This window comes from Suricata suricatta, chromosome 9 (assembly GCF_006229205.1).
Source record: "Suricata suricatta isolate VVHF042 chromosome 9, meerkat_22Aug2017_6uvM2_HiC, whole genome shotgun sequence".
Lineage (NCBI taxonomy): Eukaryota > Metazoa > Chordata > Mammalia > Carnivora > Herpestidae > Suricata > Suricata suricatta.
The window spans coordinates 33,268,049-33,294,309 of NC_043708.1; the positions used below are offsets into that span (position 1 = coordinate 33,268,049).

Sequence of the window (26,261 nt, forward strand, 5' to 3'; positions counted from 1 at the left end):
TAAATGTCCATCACCTGATGAATGGATCAAGAAGATGTGGTGTGTGTGTGTGTGTGTGTATACACACACACACACACACACACACACACACACACAATGGAGTACTACATGGCAATGAGAAGAATGAAATATGGCCATTTGTAGCAAAGTGGATGGATCTCAAGGGCATCATGCTAAGTGAAATAAGTCAGGCGGAGAAGGACAGATACCATATGTTTTTACTCATAGGTCTAAGAAGAGAAACCTAACAGAGGACCATAGGGAGGGGAAGGGGGATAGAGAGTTGGGAAGAGAGAGGGACGCAAAACCTGAGAGACTACTGAATACTGAAAATGAACCGAGGGCTCAAGAAGGGGCAGGGGGGATTCCACCTGGGTTATACTTTTCCTGAGTATGACAAACTTAGAGTCAGACAAGAAAGTTAAGGGGTAAATGCCAGGGAGTTCAGGATGCATACTACAGATAATAAAAGCCCATAAAATTTAAGTTGGATAAAAGAGGAAGTGATGGCTGAAGGAATAGAGAAACAATTTAAAGAGGTAGGATCAATAAATCAATTATTATTTCTATTTTATAAATACAACTTAAGTAAATTGCCGAAATCACACAGCATTTTAGTCATACAACCAGAAAAAATCTGAATCCAGATGTACCTCATTCAAGTCACTCTTTCCATGGTACCAACAACATCAACCTGTCTTGTAAATTTAATTTTCATTGGCATGCCAAACTCCACTAGGTTGGACCTATGGCAAAATTACAAGTTAGACCATTTTCCAGACCTCTTTCACCTCCCTCTTCTTCCATGGCCCAAACGTTAAGAGTCTTTCAGAGTCCAAAAGCACACATGAGTCTTGCCCTCCCCAATTTGTACAGAGTCACTTTTACTTTTCCCTGCCAATGAAACGCCTTCATGAAAATCTAAAGCACTAAGAATTGCTCTAATATCTATATCTATAAATATCTATAAATGACTAAATAAGCCTAACCTTTTTCATGGGTACTCTCATTCTAAGAGGGTGTCTGGTTAATCCACTTTAAAGTACACTGTGAAATATATTAGGTAGACATAGTTGAGCTGGGTCAAGAATTTTTTGTTAACTTTTGTTATTTCTAGAATTCTCTCCCTTAAAAAATATACCCTTTACAAAATCCCACAATTCTGAATTTTATCTTCTCTCAGAGAATAAGAAAGTGATGATACTACATGTCATGGATCAGACCCAAACTTTTGTTAAAGATGTTTTATATTTAGAAACTTAAATATTATAAATTAAAGCAAATTGAAAGTAATAAATAAGTAAATTGAAAATGAACTATAGTAAGTCCGGCACTACTTGGCAAAGGAAGAACTATATATATGTAACCACTCTGAGGGCTCTTCTGTAATTATGAGTACATAGTTAAAAAAACAAAATCTTATTTATAATTTATGTCGACTATCATTTTAAGAGGTGCCTGGGTGGCAGTTGGTTAAGCGGCCAACTTCAGCTCAGGTCATGATCTCGTGGTTTATGAGTTCGAGCCCCATGTCAGGCTCTGTGCCGAAAGCTCGGAGCCTGAAGCCTGCTTCAGATTCTGTGTCTCCCTCTCTCTGTCCTCCCCTGTTCAGGCTCTGTCTCTCTGTCTCTCTGTCTCTCATAAAAATAAATAAATGTTAAAAAAAAAGGCTATCATTTTCAAAGAACTATCAATTAACATAATAAGAAAGTTTTAATCCTGAATACACACCAAAGTATCATCACTGATGACCTTAGAGGGCATATCTACTACAAATACTACACATCTCTGTATTTATTTCTAGTTCATATGTGTAGTAAATTTTATTATGATTTGTAATTATTCTTTCCACCTTCCTTCAAAAAGATAATCTTCTCTACCCGTTCCTATGTAGCTTACAGTATTATAGAGAGGTGAGCATCTCTGCCCCCACTGACTTTGGCTTTGGCCATTGATTTGCTTTCGCCAATGACATAAACATTTAACCAGAAGTTTCAAGAGCCACTGTGTATTTCTGCCAAATCTCATTCTTTTTTTCCCTGTTATAAGAACAGCATGTCCCAGATAGAAGTTGTTCTCCAGCCTGGATCTCAGAATAAGAAGACACATGGAACTAGAGCAAAGCTATTGCCAGCCTTAGCTAATACATAGCAAGAGCAAAACATAAACCTTTCTTGTTGTAAGCCAATGAAACAGCGAAGTATTGTAATCTGTTAGGCAGCCTAACTCAGCAAAAGTTAATACAGCATATATTACTTTTATAACCAGAAAAAAAGTACATTTCACTGCTTCAATCTTTAAAGACATCAGTTACTGTGATATCTCAAAAGCAAAAAAAATGAATTGAAATAATTCTTAAGATATCAGAGAGCATATGAAGTAAGAAATAGATAAACTAAAATTCCAAAAGAGAAGAGAAAAGCCCTTGTTAGGTGAGTTGACAATCATCTGCTATTTTTTTCCTAGGAGCATTTAGATATTAGGGCATAGACTGAGAACAGAGATTGGTCCAGGCAGAAGGATTGGTAAAAACAGAAAGCAGCAGAGCTTTTTAGTGTGGTGGACTATAAATCAAAAAGTGCCAAATGCAAGGCTAAAAGGGATATTTGCTGAGTTCTGTGATGATGCAGAGGCTGGGAGAATGAGCTAGAATGGCAGAGTGAAATCCTCCTCAGTCTTATGGTACTTAGCACAAAACTTGCTAGAAAAGGGAAATAACCATAAGCAATACATGACAGGTTTTCAATATTTGCCTAAATTTGAAGTAGTATGAAGCAAGAGATCAAAAGGCCAATCTCAAAACCTCCAAAGAACAGAAGTGAATCTCCTTTAGTCTTTCAGGACTGTAAAGAAACAATCTGACAGTTTCTTAGTCAATAACCAAGGAGCTCAAGGTTGACAAAAGAGAGACAACTAACTAAATCTTACTAAAACTGCAATCCAGACTGAGCGTAATTAAGTTCAGTTCAATTCTTAATTAAATTGTAGTGTCAGCACCTCACCCAACTGGCTCAACAGTTGAAAAGAAAAACCATCTCTGGAGGAAGAGATTCTTTTCAGCCTCTATCTAGTTAAAGTATATAGTGTTTACTATAGAACTTGAAAAAATGAACATCTATTAATATAACCACCCTACCTTTCTTTTCATTATTATTCATGGTATATTTTTTCCTTCTTTAACAACATATATGAAGAGACAAGAAAATATGACCTATAATCAAGACAAAAAGCAGAAAACAGAAGCAGTCAGAAATGATGCAAGTGGTGGAAAGCAAAGACTTTAAGCAATTATTAATATGTTCATAAACAGAAAAACTAGACAAAATATATAAAAGTATGGAGATAGGCAACAAAAAATTGAAATCTATTAAAAAAGAATCACACAGACTATCTAGAATTGAAAAAATAAGATAAATTAAATTGACTGGATGGATTTTTTTTAATGTTTATTTATTTTCGAGAGACAGAGAGATAGAGCACAAGCAGAGGAGGGGCAGAGAGGGAGGGAGACACAGAATCTGAAGCAGGCTCCAGGCTCTAAGCTGTTGGCACAGGGCCCGACGCGAGGCCCAAATCCACGAGCTGTGAAATCATGACCTGAGCCAAAATCGAACGCCCAACCAACTGAGCCACCCAGGCACCCTTGGATGGGTTTAAATTAGTCTGGGCACAGCAAACAAGAGAACTAGTAAACTTAAAAACCAAGTTAGTAGATGGGATGCCTGGTTGACTCAGTCAGTTGGGCATGTGACTCTTGATATTGGCTCACGTCATGATCTCACAGTTCTTGGGATCAAGTCCTATATCAGGCTATGTTCTAACACTGCAAAGCCTCTTGGGATTTTTTTTCTCCCTCTCTCTGCCCCTCTCCTGCATTCATTCGTTCGTTCATTCTCTCTCTCTCTCTCTCTCTCTCTCAAAATAGAGAACCTTAAAAAAAATGGGGGGAAAAAAGTCAGTAGAAATACCTAACTCATAGAAAGAAAAGAATAGACAGAATAAGTACAAGAGACATCTGACATCTAATGAGGACAAAACATCTAACAAGGTTGAAGAGAGAGATTAAGGTGGAAACAATACATAAAATATTTGTTTAAAATTTTTCCTGAATTGGTGGAAAAACATCAACCTAGTAAACCCCAAACAAGATAAATGCAAATAAAATCATCCTAAGACACCACACAAACTCTTATAAACTACAAACAAAAACAAAATCTTGAAAGTATTCAAGAAATGCACATTACCTTTAAAGAGGCAACAATAGGACTGGTGGCTGGCTTTTCAATAGAAATTATCATAGCCAGAAAAGGAATATTTGTAGTGCTGAATGAATAAAAGATGCCAACCTAGAATTCTGTATAAGGAAAATTTTTCTTCAAAAAATCAGAATAGAGACATTCACAGACAAAAGCTAAGAAAATTTGCATTTAGCAGATCAGCACTAGGTAAAATATTAAAGGGATTACTTCAGGAAAAAGGGAAATTACCCCAGATGGTAGCATAGAACTGCAAAAATGAATGAAGAGTACTAGAAAAGATATATATGTGGATAAATGCAAAAGAATATTGATCATCTAAAAAATGTCTATGTGGTTTATAACACATCTTGAAGTAAAATATATGAAGAAACAGCACATAACAGGAGTAAATGAATTTAAGCTGTGTTATGTTTTCCATTGTTCAATAAGTAGTAGAAGTACTGATACTAATAAGTCAAAGGTATTTATAAAATCTCTATGATAACTAAAAAATTATAATTATGGAAGCTCTGATCAAAAGACTAATAAAAATGAAATTTAGAAAACTTGGCAAATAAAAAATAGAAAAGAAATTTTTAAAAACAAAGAACAAAAAAAGGAAAGACTATGAGATAGAAAAGAATTAGAGAAATGACAGATTTCTATCCAACTATTATTAGTAATTATATTAAATATAAGCAGAATATTCCAGTTAAAACACAAAGAGTGTCAAATTGAATCAAACAAACATGACCCAATAATGAGCTATTTCCAAAAGGCATACCTTAAATATAAGAATACAGATAGGCTGAAATAAAAGGAAGGAAAAAAGTAAACCACAGAAATACTGATGAAAAGAAAATTAAGTGATTATATTAAGTTCAAAGTAGACCTCAATGCAAGAAATATTCCTTAAGATAAAGGACATTCACAATGACATAATGGTTCAACCATATATTGTAACAACTGTAAATTTTTATACCTAATAAGAGCTCCAGAATATATATAAAGGAAAAGCTGAAAAAAACTGAAAGGAAAAAATACACAAATCTACAGTCATAGTTGGTGATTTTAAGATTCTTGTCATAACTGATAAAAATAGGAGGAGAAAAAGAGTCTTTAAAAGATTTGAACATGCAATTAGCACTAACATGAAAAAACTTTAGAATAAACATTCTTTTCTAGTACAGATGAAATATAGCAATCTAACACAAACTCCTTCAGAGGAAAGAGAGACAAAAAAATAGTTTTTATGAGGCCAATAAATCTTCATACCAAAACCTGACAAAACTTTTACAAGAAAGAAAAATATAGGCTAATATTTCTCATCAACAGACGTAAAAATCCTAAACAAAACATTAACGAATTGAATCCGATTACACATCATGACAAAGTTGGATTTATCCTAGGAGTATAAAATAGTTCAACACTGAAATCAATCAGTGTAATTCATCATATTATATAATTAAAAACACAAACCAGATTATCTCAATAAAAGCAGAAAACCATTTGATAAAACTTATAGCCATTAATGATTCAGAAAACTAAAAATAGGTGGGAACTTCTTTAATCTGATAAAGGTAGCTACAGAAACCTATAGCTAACAAAATAATTGATACTGAAATACTAAATATTTCCTCCCCCAAGTTTAGGAATAAAACCATCACTATTTCTATTATCATTGCTCTGGAAGTCTTGGAGACTGCAATAAGGAACAACAAAGAAAAAATGTACACAGACCAGGAAGGAATAAGTAGTATCATTAGCCCCAGATGATATTGCTGCATACATAGGAAATATAAAAGATACACTGTGAAATATTAAAAATGAAGTGATTAACAAGGTTGCTGTTTACAGACTAAAATATGGAAATCAATGGTATTTCTATATATAAATATGAAACAATTGGAAAATGAAATTTAAATAAACAATATCATTTACAACAACATCTTTAAAACATCAAATATCTAGCCCTAAAACCAAAGATGTATAAAACATCTAAATTGAATACCATAGGGGACACCTGAATGGCTCAGTTGGTTAAGTGTCAGATTTCGGCTTGGTCATGATTTCATGGTTCTTAGTTCGAGCCTTTCATTAAGCTCTGTGATGACAGCTTGGAGCCTGGAACCTGCTTCCTCTTCTCTATCTCCCTTTCTCTCTGCCCCTCCCGCTCTCAAACTCTATCTCTGTCTGTCTGTCGGTCTCTCAAAAAATAATTAGATTTAGGAGCACCTGGGTGTCTCAGTCAGTTGAGTGTCTGGCTTTGGCTCAGGTCATGATCTTGTGGTTTGTGGGTTCGAGCCCCACATCCAGCTCTGTGCTGACAGCTAGCTCAAGCCTGGAGCCTGCTTTGGATTCTGTATCTACCTCTTCTGACTCTCCCCGGCTCACACTGTCTCTCTCTCTCTCAAAAACAAATAAAACATTAGAAAAAAACATTTTTTAAATAAAATAGATTTAAAAAAATAAAATAGGATAAACTGAATACCATAAAACACTGCTGAGAGAACTTAAAGATCCAAGTAAATAGAGGGACACCTAGGTGGCTAAGTCAATTAAGCCTCCAACTTTGGATCAGGTCATGATCTCAACAGTTCGTGAGTTTGCGCCCTTCATCGGGGTCTGTGCTGACAGCTCAGAGCCTAGAGCCTACTTCGAATTCTGTGTCTCCCCCTCTCTCTCTGGCCATTCCCAGCTCATGCTCTCTCTCTCTCTCAAAAATAATATAAAAAAAAAGATCCAAGTAACAGATATCCATGTTTATAAGTTTATAGAATGGAAGAGTCTACTATGTTAAAGATGTCAATTCTCTCCAAATCGATGTACAGCTTCAATGCAATCCCAAACACCAACAGATTTTTGTGTTGTAATCTGATTCTAGATGCATAGGTATTTAGTATTAATATATGAAGTATAGCTCCCCTCAAAATACAGAAACATTGAAGAAGAAAAAACTGGAAAACCTATACTACCAGGTATCAAGATTCAGTATAAATTTCTAGTAACTAAGGATAATACTGGTGTGAGGATACACAAACAGACCAATGGAACAGGATATACACTCTAGAAACAGAGCCATCTGATTTACATCAGAGGTACCCTATAATCCAGTGGGAGCAAATGGATATCCAAAAAAAAACAAAACAAAACAAAACTGTTTTCTACCTTGCCTCATTCATACAAATTAATCTGAAATGCACCAAAGAAGTTCAAGTACATGGGAAAGTAATAAAGCTTCTAGAGGAAAATTTTCAAGGGGCGCCTGGTTGAGCATCTGACTTCAGCTCAGGTCATGATCTCACAGTTCGTGGGTTCGAGCCCCGCATCAGGCTCTGTGCTGACAGCTCAGAGCCTGGAGTCTGTTTCAGATTCTGTGTCTCCCTCTCTCTCTGCCCCTCCCCCACTCGAGCTCTGTCTCTCTCTGTCTCAAAAATAAATAAAATAAACAAAACAAGAAGAAAATTTTCAAGAATATACTCATGATCTTAGAGTAAGCAAAGATATACATGTACACAAAAAACCCACTAAAACAAAATTTAGTAAATTAAACTTTATTAATATTAAGAATTTTTATTAAAAAACACTATTAAGAGAGTGAAAAGACTAGCCATAGACTGGAAGAAGATATTTTCCATATATATATCCAAAGTACTTACATTCAGAATTATAAAGAATTCCTACAAATCTGTAAGACAGCCCTATTAACAATATATTTAAAATATTTAATATTTAATATACTTTAATATATTAAAAGGTGCTCAACATCATTACTCATCTGGGAAATGTAAATCAGAAACCACTATACACTGACCAGAATGGCTAAAATTAAAAAGACTGACAACACCAAATTTTGACAAGAATATAGAACACTGAAACTATCTTCCATTGCTGGTGGGGATAGAAAATGGTACAACATTCTTGGGAAATAACATCCCAGCAATTTTATACCTAGAAATGAAGCAATGTACTCATCAAAAGACATATATGATCATATTCCTAATAGCTTTATTGACAATTGTCAAAACTAGCAATAATTCAAATGTCTATTAACAGAATAATGATACATTCATTCAGTGGAATACTACATAGCAATAAAATGAACAACTGCTACACACAACATGGATGAGTATCATAGACATAATGATGAGTGACAGAAGTCATTCTATTTATACAAGTTCAATAATAGGCAAGAGCAATCCTTGGGGACAAAAATCAGAATAGTGATTATTTGGGCATGGGAAATGGATACTGACTGGTAAAAGGCAAAAAGGAAGATTCTGGAGTGCTGGAAGTGTTCCATATCCTGATCTTGGTGGTACTTACAAGGGTCTATACACATGAAAAATTCATCATGCTGTGCAATCAACATTTGTGCATTTTACTGTATGCATGTTATACATCACATTTTAAAAATGTCACAGCAGGAAATTCAAATGGGTGTATACTGGGGAAAATCTTCTTACTACAAAGGATACACTGTATAGTTTTTTTTTTAATACCCAAGGCTACAAATAAGGTGCCTTGAGTTTTAGCCCTATACTTTATCATGTAACCCTAAGTAAGTCATTTAACTGGGTCTTAGTTTCTTTACCTAGTAGCATGGGTTTGCACAGATGATCCTTAAAGTTCTATATCTAAAAATATGAGACTTTGAGATAAACTATTTAATTAAAAAATTATTCTTAAATTTCAAACTACCACATAGTCACCTAAGGCCTGAATGTAGCAAAACCAAGTTAGCTCTTGTAATTCTAATTAAGGAAGGTTAAATCAGATAAGTCATGCAGCTGTTTATACTGAATTTCCTACACCTAGATTTAACTTCATCTACTTTAGCCAGGACATTCTAGTACCACCCCTTTAGAAGCCAAAAAAACCTGACAGCCAGATTACCTGTACTTGCTTTTCTCAGGATGGGTTATTCATTCTTCCAGGCCCCATTCAAACACTACCTTCTTTAAAATACCATCCTTCCTACGGCCATTCAGTCTAAATTAATTGTTTCTTCCTCTGTGTATCCACGGTATGTTGCTTGTACTTCTATTATAGCTCTTCATTCTGTCTTATACTTACTTTTTTTTTAATGTTTATTTATTTTTTAGAGAGAGAGAGACAGACAGAGAGAGCACAAGTAAGGGAGGGCCAGGGGGAGAGGGAGACACAGAATCCGAAGCCAGTTCCATGCTCTGAGCTGTTAGTACAGAACCTGACACAGGGCTTTGAACTCAAGGACCACGAGATCATGACCTGAGCTGAAGTAGGACACTTAGCCGACTGAGCCACTCAGGTGTGCCTTACAGTTACTTGCTTTCATGTATGTAAGTAGACCCTTTCCAAAGCAAAAATATACTCACTTAGCCAGAACAGCCAAATCTACCCTGGAAATCAATGAGTAACAGCACAGTAAGGTAAGTTTCATATTTGATTCTATATTAACAGTGGCAAATTAAGATAGTATATACTAAATGCTGCTGTCCCCTACTCAAAGTAAGAGATTACTATGAATATTCAAGTATTCCCAGTCCTTTAGTCTACTCTCCAACAAACGAAATATCTGTAGGCAGAAAGCTGAAGAAGTAAATTAGTCCTGCAATGGAGAAACAAATTATGAAATTATTTTATCTTAATAACAGATGGTTAGGGAGGAGGCAAGTAAACTACCTTGGGATTATATATTCAGCATCGCCTTTCTGTTAACTGACCCTGCTCCTGTCTACATGGTTGGTACAGCATAATCTCTATCCTTTGATCACAAGTGATTGGTCCAGGACAAAGTTCTTCCTCAAAAATTTTAGAAACACAACTGTAAAAATAAAGTTGGTCCTTCTCTGGATGGTTGAAATGGGAAGATATAAATAATATAGAAACTGTTGATGGCATTGTTTTTTTCCCTATTGAAAAAGGCAAATCTGTGGTAAAAGAAAATAAAACTTACAGAATAAAGCAAAAATGAAAAACAGTCCTGAGAACCTTCAAACCCTAGACCCAATATTCCTAAGGCTTCACCCTATACTTAGGTTTTATGAGATTAGACATCCCATTATTCTTATAATAAATTTTCCCTTTACCAAACCTAGTTCAATTTGAATTGTCACTTGTAATCAAAACAATTCTGCAATAGACCATTACTTTGATGAGCTCCAACTAACCATGCTTCCTAGTATTCCTAGTCTCTTCCCATGGTGACTCTGGGCTAGGGGTGTGACCAATAAAATGATGGTAAAAATGAAGCTGTGCCAGTTTCAGGCCTATTCCTTAATTGGCCTGGCAGCTTCTGCTTCCTCCCTCTCATAATGCTTGCTCTTGGAATACTTCTTGGAACCCAGCCACCACACTATGAGGCTAATGAATCAGCCATGTGAATAAATCCACATGTAGGAGAACCAAGGGCCTGGACAACAGTCCCATTTAAGCCTCCAGATGACTGCAGCTATACCAGAACCCCAACTAATGCCACCTATAGCAGAACCAGTGAGTTAATTTGTGGAAATGTGAAAGGCATTAAACTGTAGTTTTAAGCCACTAAGTTTTCTGGTTGTTTATAAATGCAAATTTTAACTAATATAAAAGTTCAATTCACATGCAAGTAATTTGGAATTATACTTTTCCAACATAGACAAATTATGGTCCTTGTGTCAACTCTGGCCCACAATCCATTTTTATAAATAAAGTTTTATTGGAATACAGTCATACTCATGCATTTACATATTGTCTATGACTGCTTTCATGCTACAAAGGCAGACCTGAGTAGCTGTGACAGAAATCATATAGTCCACAAAGCCTGAAATATTTACTATCTGGCCGTTTACAGAAAAAGTTTGGTAAATCTATCATACAGTACATGGCAAGTGCTTTTAATATATAAATGACACAAAAGGTAAACCTACTTTATAACCAACTCCTCATACTCAAAGGATGGATGACACCATAAATATTTAGTAGTTTTAGCCTCACATAATGTGATGTAAATCACCTGCTTGCCACATGCTGAATGTTTGTGTCTTCCCAAAATTCATTATGTGAAAACCTATTCCATCAGTGGGATGATGTTTGAAGGTGGGGCCTTTGGGAGGTGACTGGGTCGTAAGGATGGAATCAGTGCTCTTATAAAAGAGACATCCCTTCCCACTTCTGCCCTGTGAGAAGATAGCTGTCTATCAGCCAGGAAGTGGACCCTCACTGGACATCAGATCAACTGGTCCCTTGAACTTAGATTTGCCAGCCTCTAGAAACATGGAATATAAATTTCTGTTGTTCATAAGCCACCCAGTCTACGGTACTTTATTAGAGCAATCCAAAAGGACTAAGACAATATTAAACTGGTCTGTATTGTTTGTAAACATGTCAGGCTATAGTCAGACTAATATATGAATCATGGGCAGGAAAACAACAGAATAATAAAATCATATCCATAATTATTTTGCTGCTTATAAGTTTCTACTATGTGGGAGGGGATCTCCATTTCAAGTTTCTCATATATCAGATATGACCCATTAAAAATCAGAAAGGCATGAATGTTTCATTATGATGTATAGTTGACAGGTTTTTTCTTCTATCTAATAATACTTCACAGACCCATCTCCAGAAGAAGCCAACTCCAGTATTAACCTAAGTCAATGATTCTTAAACTTTCCTGCCAAAAATTACCTTTGCAATGCTGTAAATTCTGCAGATTTTCTTTTAGCATCATTTATTTCATAAATATTTCTCCCTTTTTATACATTATATTCCTTTGCCTTATACCCAACTCATTATCACTTCAATCTAAGCACAATAAGGCCCAAATCTTGGCTCCTTATCCCTGGGGCTTACTATTTACTTAATCTACCAATTAAAAATCTCTCTTCTACAAATCAACTATCTATGTAGTTTTATTTTGCCATTGCTTTATCGCCCTGTATTATTGCATCATTTGTATAATATTTTAAACTTTTCCACTTTCTTTACTATAGAACTCCATTATATTACCCACCTAGGTGTGTGTAGAGGCAATTTTCTCCACAGATCTTAATAAGCCTTAGAGGATATCAGAAAGTTTCCCATCTATACTTTACTTTAAATCTGTACTTCAAAAATCTCAAATTGTTATTAGTTACTACACTACAAATAACCATCTTCTGACTCTAACAGTCCAAAATTTAAGATAGAAAATAAGAATTTAGATCAAGGACAACCCCAATACAATAATAATCTTTAATGCTGCTCCTAAAAGAATATAATATGAAAGAGTGGAAAAATAGCATGAAGATAAACCATGACTAGATAAGTTATCTAAAAGCTGTATTGGGGGAAGCAGACTGGCTTAGTCAGCAAAGCATGCAACTCTCGATCTCAGGATCATGAGTTTAAACCTCACATTGCACACAGAGAAGAAGGAGGAGGAGGAGGAGGAGGAAGAGGAGGAAGAAAAGGAGGAAGAGAAAGAGGGGAGGGAGACAGAGGGGAAGGAGGAGAATAGCAATAGCTATATTGATGGATTTCTGTTACCATGTTTATAAAGGTAATTATATTCAAAGTTATTACAATAAACAACAAACATTTAATGAGTACTTATTATGTGGGCACATTCATTAAACATTTATAGTTATCTCACTTACCACAACAACCCTCCAGGGTAGGCATTGGTATTACTCCCCATTTTACAGATGAGAAAACCATACTTAGAAAAATTAAGTAACTCTAAAAATTTAATGTCATTTAACTTAGGTATAAACCCAGGTGGTCTAATCCAGAGCCTACTATTTCAAGTATCTGTGTGATACTAAAAAAATATTGTTCATTAAAATTATAGGTCTTATTTTTACAATAGCTTTATTTTAAATATGTAAGCAAACCAAGTATTTACAATTTTTGCAGGGGAGGAGTACTAATCTTTGCTTTCCAGATCTCCAACATATATCCCTATTAATTAAAGAAGAAAAATGTAATACTTCAATACATGATATTCTTCTAAGCTTGACAGTTATTACACTTACATGCATGTAATTTTTATTCTAAATCGTAAGCACTTTGTGATTTAAACTCTGTAGCATGTGATATTGAAGGAAATGAATGGCACATCTTATGCAGTGGAAGTAACAGACATTTATTTCCATTTGTATTTGGTATGAATATCAGTGTCAATTTCTAGCAATTTTTCCTATTTGAAGTAAGGAAGGCATTTCAGATCAATAATGGTGCTGTCAGTAACAGACTGCAGATAACATGAATACAAGCAATAAGAGAATAGTAAATATGAGATATGTTCTGAGTTTGAGATTAATAAGATTTTAGAGCTGAAGGATATTTTAGAGCATCTCTTCAACTTTACATTTCACAGATAATGATACCAAATTCCCACTAGAAAAATCCAAAACAGAACTTGATCCAATATTCTTTCCCATGTAGTAGTAACAAAACAAGATTGGTCTTTCTACTCTGCTATCACAGATTTTTCTGAATAATATTTTCAGCCAATATTTTAATATGGAAAAAAAAAGAAATGGGAGGTGGAAGTGATTATGTATACATATATATGCAAATCCATATAAAATAATTTCCATGGTGGAGATTATTACAGGTAACTGCTATTTCTATAGCAAAAAGCTAAAAGAATAAATGTAAGAGTCTTACACAGACTTCCAGAAGACCATTTGCAAGGGGGAGCGGGGGAGAGGCACAATTTCCCAAAGAAGTACTGAATTCTGATGTGCCTTGAGAAAGTGTTTCATCCTCAAAAAGTTTTAGAAACACTGGACTAAAGTTCAACAGGATCCACAACCATAATATCACTCACATATTTAATATGCTAATATGTTTTAATATATTACAAATCTCCAAAAGAAGGGATATGCTATACAGCACTTTTTTCAAATTTATTTGAAAATTAAAACCTCTTCACACCATACTTATTATATTAACTCCCAGAGAAGTGTTGCTAGAACAAAATTTAGAAAACACTGGGAGAGACTGTTCATAGAAAGAAAAAGACTAGACTCATAACTGATCATAAACTTAAAATAAAGCAACATAAAAAGGCTATTGTAAAAACCAGTAAAATCCTACTATTACATGTATATTACTGCTCTAAAATGTCATTAGATAAGCATTTTTTTAATGTTTTTTTATTTATTTTTGAGAGACAGAGAGAGACAGTGTGAGCAGGGGAGAGTCAGAGAGAGAAAGGGAGATACAGAATCTGAAGCAGGTACCAGGCTCTGAGCTAGCTGTCAGCACAGAGCCCGATGCTGGGCTTGAACCCACAAACCGTGAGACCATGACCTGAGCTGAAGCCAGACACTTAACCGACTGAGCCACCCAGGTGCCCCTAGATAAGCATTCTTAAACAGAGCATGAAAAAGTAGAAGTCAGTCATAGTTAACTGACAAATCAATTAGCCATTTGTTGATAGTAAGAGGTCCTGAGTTTAACCCATCAACTCTCACATTTAACTTGCACCAGTTTGAATTTATAACTACCTACCAGAAAAGCATTTTCATGGAAGAAGTAGGAGAAAGAGGAAAAGGGGCAGATATAATAAACTATATTCTTAGGGAAAAAAGAAGAAAGCAAAAAGGCACCAAGACTTCAGGGAACCTCTAGCAAGAGAACTGTCTGCCCAAGCATACTTTTCCCTTTCTAGTGGCAGAAACTCCAATTTGGAGAGTTCCTTTTCCCTTTTCTATGTGATTCTGGTGAAGCTGCCTATTTAGTGCCCCACGCCCAAGACACACATGTGATACACATCTGGCTAATCACAGCCCTCACTCTCCTACTCACAATGATTGGCTCAAAGAGTTGTGAGCCAAGACAGGTAAAGAAGCATCTTGCATCATACTCAGGAAAACAAAGCACTGAAATGAAGAATAAGAGTTCATGATTATATTAATTCCCTGATCACACTGCTTGAGACTCTAAAATCATTTCTTCCTCTATTATAGCTACGTAAATTAGTAACTTCCTGTTTTCACTTGTTAATTTTGAGCTAGGTATCTGTCATTTGCAATAAAAGAGTCCTAATCCACCCAAATATGTAATTCAAGAAAGAGATCTCAAAAGAACCTTTTAAGTAACAAAAAAGATCATACCAAATGAAGAAGAGAATATTAATCAAAATAAGTACAGTTTTTAGAAGGCAAGTTTATAATTTCTATCAAAATTTTAAAATTCATATACCATTGGCACAAAAAGTCTAAAGTAATTAATCTTACATTTAAAAAACTCACAAATATGCAATGATAAATGTACAATGTTACTGTCTACAACATTTGTCACAGTGAAAAGTTAGAAATCTCAAGGTCTATCAATTGAGGATTGATGATTAAATACAGCATAACCTATGACTGATGATTAAATACAGCATAAAAAGGGGCATCTGGGTGGGTCAGTCGGTTGAGTGACTTCAGCTCAGGTCATTATCTCGCAGCTTCAGCTCCTTGAGTTCAGGAGTGCTGACAGCTCAGAGCCTGGAGCCTGCTTCAGATTCTGTGTCTCCCTCTCTCCCCTCTGTGTCGCCCCCCCCCCATGTCTCCCCTCCTGCTTGCAATCTCAAAACAAATAAACGTTAAAATTTTTTAAATAAAAAAAATACAAAATTTTTAAAAATGTGTATCTATATGAACTATTACACACCAAGGGGTATGTGTTAAGAGTTTACACTCTAGGAAGAGACAACATGGGTTCGATTTGCGGCTTGGCCTTTAAACTTCGCCTCTTATCACACTAATTTGAGCAAATTACTTAATCTCTCTCTGCTATAATATAGTCAACTGTAAAACAGTGATACTATTATGAGGATTAAATTAATTAATAGGCTCTATGATGGGCTCTAGAAAAGCATTTTACATTTTGGTAAGCTCTCAAAGTTAACTGTTATTATTTTCACTAATATGAAAAGATATCCAAGACATGCTGGAAAGGGTGGTAGGTATAGAATACTATGCATGAGCGAAGACCACAAATTCAAATGACTACAGAGCTAGGCAGAGAATATAAATAGGTTCAGTGGGAACTGTGAGAGAGAATACATGCCCTATTTCCAGGGGATAACCACTTAACCAATTATTGTCATGTGAGAAAGAGGTTGCCATGATGCTGAACCTTAAAAAGTTAAGAATATGGGTTTATATGAAACATACTATTTTGTAAAAACACAGCAGGGACCTAATGAAACATGTGTGCTGGTCAGTTATGGCCATTGGTCTGCCAATATGCAAACTCTGATATAAGAAATACATGCTTGTATACAGAAGAATAAACAAAAATAAAAATCTTTTTTCTTATTTTTTAAATGTTTATTTATTTTTGAGAGTGAGAGAGTGGAGATGGGGCAGAATACTAGGGAGACAGAGGATCTGAAGCAGGCTCAGGGCTGACAGCAGAGATCCCCATGCAGGGCTTGATCTCATGAAGCATGGGATCATGACCTGAGCCAAAGTCGAATGCTTAACCAACTGAGCCACCCTGGCGCCCCAAAATTAAAATGATTAACACTAGAAAGAAAGAGACCAGGAAAATAGAGTAGTAGGGCTTAATTTTACACTTCACCTTTCTGTAGTTACATATTTTACAATAACACAAACATACTCCATAAGTTTTTAAAACTCATTAAAAACATGCTAAGTGTTTAGAAACTATCCCACCTGTAACTAAAATCAATTGTAACTACTATCATGGAGGTATCAATTTTATTATAGCATAGCTTTGAAATTTTGCATTAAGATCAAAATTTACTACTGATACCTAAGTGGAAGGGAGAAAAGGTGATCATATTTTTAATCTTTCATCCTTTTTGTGTCTGAAAATAGTATTTACCCTATTCAACTTCTTGTGTCCGAGATATCCAAAAGTTCTTCACCTGAATTAAAGATCATTAATTCTAAGTATACTTTCTCTTAATGTTTGTTAAAAAAAAATAAAAAAGAACTTAACAGTACATTTCCACTTAGCACTCAAGCTTGTATTTGGTCTCTTCATTTCAGGAGTTTCTGCATTTTTATTAACATTTTCAGCAAAAGGGAGACACAATTAGCCATGATCCTGAAATGTCAAAGTACAAAGAAATATGCAAATTTCTTTCAATCTTATATTAATAACCGTTCCTCCTCTAATGCCTTCAACCCAAAAGTGAAAACAATTATTCTTTAGACCTGCAAGTCTAACTGGATATGCTACCATATATAATTCTTAGCAAGGCAGTTTATGTACTTCCCAAGGGTATAGTAGATCAGAAGCAAGAAGGTGAAGGGCAATTTATGAAGGCCATAAGGATTAAATAACATGTACCAAGTGCTTAGAACTAATTGAACATATTTACACCATGTATACAGGCCTGGTTAATTGTTAGCTATAATTACTTAAACCTGATTGGACAAAAAAATAAATTATGTTCAATATCTTCTATCTTAGAAAGTGGGAAATATGTAATGGTTTAAAAATGTGTGTCAAAAACGGCTTAATATGAAAACAGTTTTGGTGTTTATACTTAAGTTATCTACATCAAAAAGAAAATACAGAAGCACTTTATTCCTTGAAATGCAACATAAATGGGGCGCCCAGGTGGCTCAGCTGGTTAAATGTCTGACTTTGGCTCAGGTCATGATCTCAACGGTCATGATTTCGAGCCCTGTGTCAGGCTTTATGCTGACAGCTCAGCTGTTTGGAGCCTGCTTTGGATTGATTCTGTGTCTCCCTCTCTCTCTCTCTCTGCTCCTCCCCAGCTAGTGTTCTGTCTCTCTGTCTCTCTCTCAAAAACAAATACACATAAAAAAAAATTTTTTAAGAAATACAACATAAATGAAGCATGAATTTGTCAATATCCAACCTGACTAAATAGTGTGTTCCTTTTAATGTAAAAATATAAGCTCCAAAAGGACAAGGACTGTATCTGTCTTATTCACTACTGTATCTCTCACTTTAGAAGACAGCCTGGCACACAACAGATGTTGAATACTGAATACATTACTTTCTTTGTTCTTCACATTAACCCTATTAGGTAAGCATAATTACCCCCACTCAAAGTTAAGGAAACAGGTAAAATGCAGTTAAGCCTCTTGAAAGTCATAGAAGATGTAGAACTTTTGATTCCTATTTTATGCTATTTTGACCATCAGACCTGACCTTCAAAATAACATTTTCAGAATTTCTTGGACCTATAAATTTTTCATTTTTTAAGATGACATTTTTAAAAATTACTCCCAAATTATTCTAAAATAATCCTCATAAGACTTGGCCATTAACTAAGAAGCAATATATCAAACTTGGTAGTATAAAAATGTTTCAAATACACATTATTAATATCATCCTTTTACTAGTAATACATAGAAAAATACTAAACCTCTGAACCATCTTCTTACTAGTAACAGTGAAGTTCCGGTTAACCTAAGTCTTTTTAGGTAGCTGTTTCCTAAGCCACTATATAAATGTCACACCACCTAATTTTACTATACATTTTCTATACCTTTACTTCATTAAAGGTGCTACAACAAAAGGGCACAAAAGAAGTAAAGCACACAATCATCTGTTTCAAGAACTTTAAAATCTACTTTGACTAAAATGTTTACACATGAAGACATTAGCAAACTTCATCAAAGCAACATATGATGAGGAAAGGAAGTAAAGATTATTGAGTAAATACTCCAAGTTAGACATACATGGTAGGCATTTTCACATATATTATCTCAGTTCTTCCAATTCTGTGAAATAAGTACTGCCATCTTTATGTTGGAGAAGGTAACTGAAATTCGGAGATTAAATGACTTCCCAAAATAAGGGCCAAATCTGGGTCTGAAATCCAAGCCTGTTTGACTCTAAAGTACTTTTGTCTTTTTTTAAAACTATATCTTGTAGCCTCCCACGTTTACATGATTACAGGGTATAGATAACATTTATAAATACTGCAGGAAAACAAAGAAAGACATCATTACAGAGAATAATTTCTAGGATTTTGTTGAGGAAGTAAGGCTTGAGCTAAATCTGAAATTAAGTGTAAGCCTGAAACTACTGATAACAGAGGATTATTAATGCCACAAAACTTTTTTAACGTTTATTTATTTTGAGAGAAACACAGAGAGAGTATGAGAGGGGGAGAGGCAGAGAGGGAGGAAGAGAGAAAAACCAAGCAGGCTCCACGCTATCAGCACAGAGCCCCACAATGCACGGCTCAATCTCATGAATCTTGAAATCATGACATGAGAGCAGAAATCAAGAGTCCGAAGTTCAACCAACTGAGACACCCAGGTGCCTCGCCACAAAAATTTCTAAATGAAAAAAAATCTAAATATTCTTCCTTCAGTTTATACTGAAAGTACTTAATCTCTGAAATTTTTATCTTTTCGTCCATTTCTTATTCTCTTGCATTTTTTCTGTATAATCTACCTCCTCCCATAATGAGTTTCATTATAGAGACAAAAAAATATTAACTAAGTATGACATCCTATATTTCTCTTTCCAGTTGTTCAAGATGCTAAAGGGTAGAAACAGGGGCGCCTGGGTAGCTCAGTCGGTTGAGCTCCGGCTTCGGCTCAGGTCATGATCTCACAGTTGGTTCACGGTGTGCTCTGCGCTGACAGCTAGCTCAGAGCCTGGAGCCTGCTTCAGATTCTGTGTCTCCCTCTCTCTCTGACCTTCCCCTGCTCACACTGACTCTCTCTGTCTCTCAAAAGTAAATAAAAGACATTTAAAAAAAATTTTTTTAAAGGGTAGAAACATATTGCCATGAAAGTTTAAAGTGATCTTAGAGAATGATTCCTTCTGGTTAGTGGTAAGAAAGGCTAAGAGAGACAGTTAAGTAATATTACAAAACTTTACTGGCCAAATTAGCATTAGAAAGCCAGTCTTCCAGTGTTCGTCCCATGACCCAGTGCTCCTTAAATTTTTGGTGCCAAAGGACCCATAACCAAGAAGTCTGATGAGGTCTGGAGTTATATAATGGGTTTACTTGAAATTTCTTTGGAGTTTCTAATTTTATCTGAACAATTCATGTGAATTCTACATTTTGTTCCTAATACACACACACTTAATATTAAAGTGGCTTAAATTATATAACCTCAAGTAAAACTGATATTTCAAGAATTATTATGTTGCTTCCAATAGCTTAGATTCTAAGCCTTAGAATCCTTAAAGAGTATCCCTTAACATAATATCATGTACCCAATATGAAAAGGACACAAATTGTATAATGCCCCTTTTTACCACATCTCACTTCCTTGCCCCTTTATTTTTCAAATTAGGAATATTTTTTAAAGCATATAGTAAGTTTAATTCCATTCTCTCAAAAGGCATACTTACTGGAAAAACTAAAAATAGTTGGGGTTGTTTAATTACAAAATTTAAGAAAGTTTAATTACATTAATGAATTAAATATAAATTCACTTATGAATTCATTGAACAACCTGAAGAGAACTTCTACATGAAGCTACTTCATTAGACTTTTGCTTTTGGGGTGGTTGCTCAAAAATTAAGATTGCATGCTATCCATCCTAACTACAGTCCCAATTATTTTTTGAGTGGGTTAAATACTGTTTTCTTCTTCTTTGGTATTTTTCTTCTCTGCCCAGTTGTGAAGGAAAAAAATCTCTTGTGGTTTCATTATTTTCTTTTTTAGGAGCTCTTTTTTTAACAGCTCAAATTCCAAATTGCTTCCTTGTTCTTCAATCCTATTTACAGGAGGAAAGTGCAGGTTTTATCTATTTTACTTAATGTGTCACAAAGTAACTTATTCACCTTAAACAGGAATATATCACCAGTAAGAATAAAAATAGTCTCTTATTCATCGCTTCCTCCCCAGCAACATACTGTTGATTCTCCACACCTCAGTTAATGTCAAATAGTAATCCGTGGTTTTAATACAGTTAAAACTCTTAATATATTACAAAGTATGTACTACCAGCTCTAAGGTCGTTAGCCAGTGATGGTAGTATGTTCATTAGAAATTAAGGATTTCCTACTTTAGCTAAACATTTAATTCTCTAATACGTTGGTTCCAACCAAAAACTCATAAAAGAATGACCTAGGTTGAGGAATAGGATTCTTTTTAACAATGATCATACAGATCAATATTGGTATGTTTGCCAGAACACACAATTCCATTCGGTAGGATTTAAGTTTTCTTTGCAATACTAATTTGCCTAATGACAATACCTATTCTCAAAACAAAAACATATAAATATCTTAACAATAAATGAGTTTTTCAGAAAATAAATATGAACACTTATAATGTACAAGGATAAGCTTGAGGAATGAAATACAATAAATGCTTGAACAATTCCAGACTTCTATGATTATAACTTCCTTGGCTTAGAATTTGTTAAATATTTTGAATGACTTAATTTATGAATGACTAAAATAATGCCTATAAGCAATATTTTTGGTGTTCTAGTATACAATTAGTTTTTAATCTCTATTATCTACTCATATTCATTCTAATATCTTTTACTCATTACAGATCTACAACTTAGTTTAATAAAAATGTATATTACTAGTGCAAAAATATGATTTTAAAATGATCTTTCCTAAAAATTATATCTTTTTCCCAACCATACCATTGTTAGTGAAAATTTAGGTAATGGCTTATCACCTTTAGCTAAATGCTTTGGTGCTGAACATTAGCAATGGTTAACTAATACAATACTAAACAGAAAATGTAACATCACCTATCTCATTCTATATTATATAAATGCATGTATTCATTAGTTTCCTGATGTTTCTATGGAGCTTTAACAGAGAACTAGTTTGCTCCCTCGATAGTTTATTTAGAAATAGAAACAAGTAGGTGAAAAGTAACCCATTAATATATAATGAGTCTGCTGTAAACCTAAAATGTTTCCATAATAAATGGTCCCATTTTACCGATAAAAAATAATTAGCATAACTAAAATAGCCACTAATTATTATAATCTAACTTCCAAGTCCAAAAGGATTCAAGATCATTAAGCAAAAAGAAATGCCTCTGCTAAACATTTTCCTACAACTGTTTCAAAATTCTAATATTATTTGATGAGAAGTTTCAATAGACTGCAGACTACATTTATTTGCAAACTTCATAGCCGAGATGAGGACTAAAAAAAAAAATCTAGAGGTTGAAAAGTTTCAAAGTATACATATGATTTTTCAACAGATAATAAAAAAAAAGTCACAAAGAGAGTCTATTAAAGACTTGAGAAATGACAATACAATTTCACCAAAATATGTACTGTAAAATGTGTGCATAGGTAGACAATATTTTCAACCACTTCTTTAAAATAGATAAAATACTTAAAATAACTATCATGAAGCATGCAGAAGATATTTTACAAAACAAGCTCTCTGCCTTTAATAGAGCCACAAATTATAACTCATAAAAACACAGTTTTAAGTATGCCCTCTTAATTTTCTTAAGTATGAAGTCATAGTACATAAGCTCAATAAAGAAAAACTTTACACAGTAAAACTGCAAAACTTGAAGTTATACAAGACACAAAATGACACAACATTGCTTCATTTTTGTAGGGGTTTTTTCTTGCACAAAATCACATGGACTACCAAAACCATAAATTTTAAGCTGTCTGTAATAAAAATCCTCTATCTGCAGACTGAGAACTGGTGCTCTTTCCTCTGATTCTTCTGTTTCCAGGCTCTATTGAAACTGACTATAACTTTTCAAGTAAAAACATCAGTTATTTCTGACTTCAAATGTCCATTTTATTACCATATACTATTGTCCTCCATTACCATTTCTTACAATTCTGCAACTTCCTCTTTGTCCCTTCACCTACATCCTTATTCTTGACCCTAGACTTTTCCCCCATACTACTGTACCTCATTTTCATGAGACAATTTCTCCAGATTACGGTTACTCCCACTGCCAAAGTTTTCTCTCCTTGACATTCTGCCTGTGCCACCTACCTATTCCACCTAGGTTTTTCAAGGTCTTTGCATTTCATTTTCATTCTGTTCAAGAACCTCAACCTCACAAACATATTTATTTATAAGGTTGCCACTGACTTTCAACTCCCCTTTAAAATGAGTTTCTTCTTACCTTTAGTAAATGAATCAAAGTCCCCCTTCAGATAATCATATTTGCTCCTAAATCATCTGAGAATGGAACTCCTTTTACATTTAGTCCTCAAACACACAGGTAATTTATTTAAACAACTATAGCACAATAATTACATACATTGTTTCTTCAGATGTTTGGATAACAACATTATCCCTATTGTACTGTAGGGATAGAGATAAAGGCTGTATCATTCAAAGCATTCTGTACACCCATCTACTGTGTCACTTTACCCAGGTTAGAAGAAGCACTAAATAAAACTATTAGAGAAAGCTTAAATGGACCAAAAAACATACGGTTTTTAAAAATGCTATGGTTTAACTTTAAAACAGCTTTGGCCTTTCATTTCCATGGGCAGCAGAAATATTTGGATTCAATTAAGCTTCCCTCTTACTACTCTATCAACTTTCTAAATCGGCTGAAATTTAAAAAGCAAATTGAAGGCTGATACAGGCAGTACATTTCTACACACCGCTATTAGATTCTTTGAAAATCAGCAGCGTCAACTCTTAGAATTCTGATACAACTGAATCTTCACACAAGGCAACAGTTTCAGCACCAAAAGAAGAGAACAGCGCATTATCTGATTTGGGGGGTTCCCTTCCCTACAACTGGCTTAGACTAGTTTCTCTATCCCAGCGGCTTTCCATTAGGAAAATTCAATAAATCACCATTAACATCTGTAAAGAATACCAGGGCAAGGCAACTCATTTACTTAAAAGAGAGGAAGGGGTGCCACGGATATCTCCTTTTCATAAAACTCAGCAGCCAAATAAGCTTAGCACTCAGTATCTACCGACAGAGATTTTTTTTCTACCTAATAAAAGCAAGTCTCATTCAATTTAGTCCCTTCTCGAGCACCGTCTCAACCTGTCAGAATTTGACAAGAGAAAAAAAAATAAGAAGTGAGGGGCGGGGGACTGGGGAGACACAAGGATTCCCGTCTACATTTCTTCTTTTTCCAAAATCACATCAAGGGTGTCTTGGATTTCCTTCACTCCAAACTAAGCCCTCAGATTCCAAATATAGTTCTTTAACCCCCACTTCGCCACTGAATTACACACAAACCTTGCCAATTACAGAACCACAGCAGAACCCCCAACAAATTGGCTTGCTATTCATCTCGGAAGTCATGCCCTGCAGCAACTGCCTATCGCCGAACTGAAGGATATTACCCAAATACAACGCAACGGAATCAGACATGCAGAGCACACACGGCTTCTGCGAGGGAGGGAAACGAGACCCAGGAAAAGTGAGCTCCTCACAAGCCCAGGGACCATCCGGAGAGGGGGGTTCCCAGAAAGGAGGGGCACAGAGGAGCCCAAGTCGGGGAATCCTACCCTCTCAAATAAAAAGCCCCGGCCGCAGAGTGCAGCCCGTCCCTCTAAGAAAACGAAGAGGCGGGCAGAGGGCCCTTTGCTGGGGAAGGCGGAATGCAGACACTTTCCGAGGTCTGGGGGCAAGGGATCCCCCACCTCTCTGGACAGACAACGGGTGTCCCAGGGGTGGTTGAGGGGATGCCCGACTGGCGACGGGCAGCCTGAGGCAGAGCAGAGTTTCGCCCGATATTCACCAGTGTTGTGTCCGGCCGGTGCCCGGGGCAAGCACAGCTACAGCAGCGCGGGGCCGCCAGCGAAGGGGGAGGGGAGAGGGGGTGGAAATAGGAATCCCCCTTCTCCAAGACGAGCATTGGCGGAGGAAGCGCGCCGGCCAGTCAGAGCGGCGTGCTTGAGGCTGCGGAGCCGGGATCCCGCCGCCTGCACCGGCAGCCAGGAGCCCCGCAGCGCCCGCCGCACAAGCCCATCAGTCCCCGGGGGCCAGGGACTTCGGCTGCGACGGCACTGGGGCTTGATATCCCACGGGCCGGCTCCAGTTCCTGAGGGGCCCGCGGGAACACCCCAACCCCCGGCAGCTCTCAGCGGTTGTAAAACGCCCCCCCCCCGTCCCCCTCCTCAGTCTTCCCTCCTCCCGAGGCCGCAGAGAGGAGTCACCACAGACGAGATGCCTGAGACTAGTCGGGGACAGCGGCCGCGACGGTCCCGGATCTACTCCCCCGGTTACCTGTGAGGACTCCGACACGGATTTGATGGTCGTGGTTAGTGAGAATCATTCCCTCGGTCGCCATGTTTCCCAGCGCAGTCACCGCACTGACAGGAGCCGGGAGAAGCCGGAGCCCGGAGCGCGCGGGCCGGGAGCGCGCTCGCCTCGGAGAGCGCGAGAGCGAGAGCGCCCGGGGAGCTCGCGGCGACCGGGCAAGGAGGGGGAGGCGGCCAGGCGCTCCGCGGCCTGCGCAGGGGAGAGGCCCGGCCGGGAGTGCGCGAGTCCGCGGTGGGGGGGGCGGAGTCAGGGCGCGCGACCCCGCGTCCAGGTCGGAGGCTGCTAGCTGCGGGAGGGGGGGCCGGGAGGGGGCCGCAGGAGGAGAGCGCGCGGAGGCGTCCGAGCGAGGCCGCTGTGACCCACACCGTCCTGCGGAGCGCGAGACCCAGACCGGCTAGATAACAGGAGAGTGAAGGGAAAGGAGTGCACACGCTCGGAAGGTTGCGGGGGCGGACTCGGGGACAGGGGCGGAGCCACACCGCGAGGCGTGGAACTCGTGGAGAGTGAGGGGAGGTGTGAGATCTCGGGTTGCAGAGTACTGGGAGCGGGAAGGAGGCGGCCCAGCCCGAGTAGGCCAGAGGAACGCTCCTAGGCTCGCGAGTAGCGGCGGATTGGCTGGAGGACGCGAAACGGGTGCGCGCGGTACGCGAACGCTGCCTCCGCCGAGCCTCAGACAGAAGCAATCCCCTGCCGAGCCAGCGCCTCGTCGTTGGAGCCTCCGGCCAGCTCTCGGGGCCGCCAAGCCGCTCTCCTTAAGGGACGGGAAAAGGACTCACCATACGGGGCTTCTTCTCGCAGCCCCGGGGTGCCAGCCAGTCGACCCCATGAGAGCGCCAGGAAACCTGTAAGTGGCTTAGAAAGCTATGTGGGTGGCAGAACCGTGGCCACTGAGACCGGGAGCCCGCCGTAGT

General features: G+C 37.1%; 1 protein-coding gene across 7 annotated transcripts in view; it reads right to left on the minus strand.

The window, feature by feature from the left end:
- Positions 1–25,978, minus strand: part of GPHN (gephyrin) — a 608,842-nt gene extending 582,864 nt beyond the window's left edge. For 4 of the 7 annotated variants that reach the window (XM_029951680.1, XM_029951677.1, XM_029951678.1 and 1 more), the window contains exon 1: positions 25,315–25,976. In XM_029951680.1, the coding sequence (XP_029807540.1) occupies positions 25,315–25,378 (64 nt within the window). In that variant the 5' untranslated portion in view covers positions 25,379–25,976. Of the gene's footprint in view, positions 1–25,314 lie in introns of all 7 variants that reach the window. The other 3 variants (XM_029951674.1, XM_029951675.1, XM_029951679.1) reach the window with 3 other exon arrangements.
- Positions 25,979–26,261: the final 283 nt, after the last annotated feature.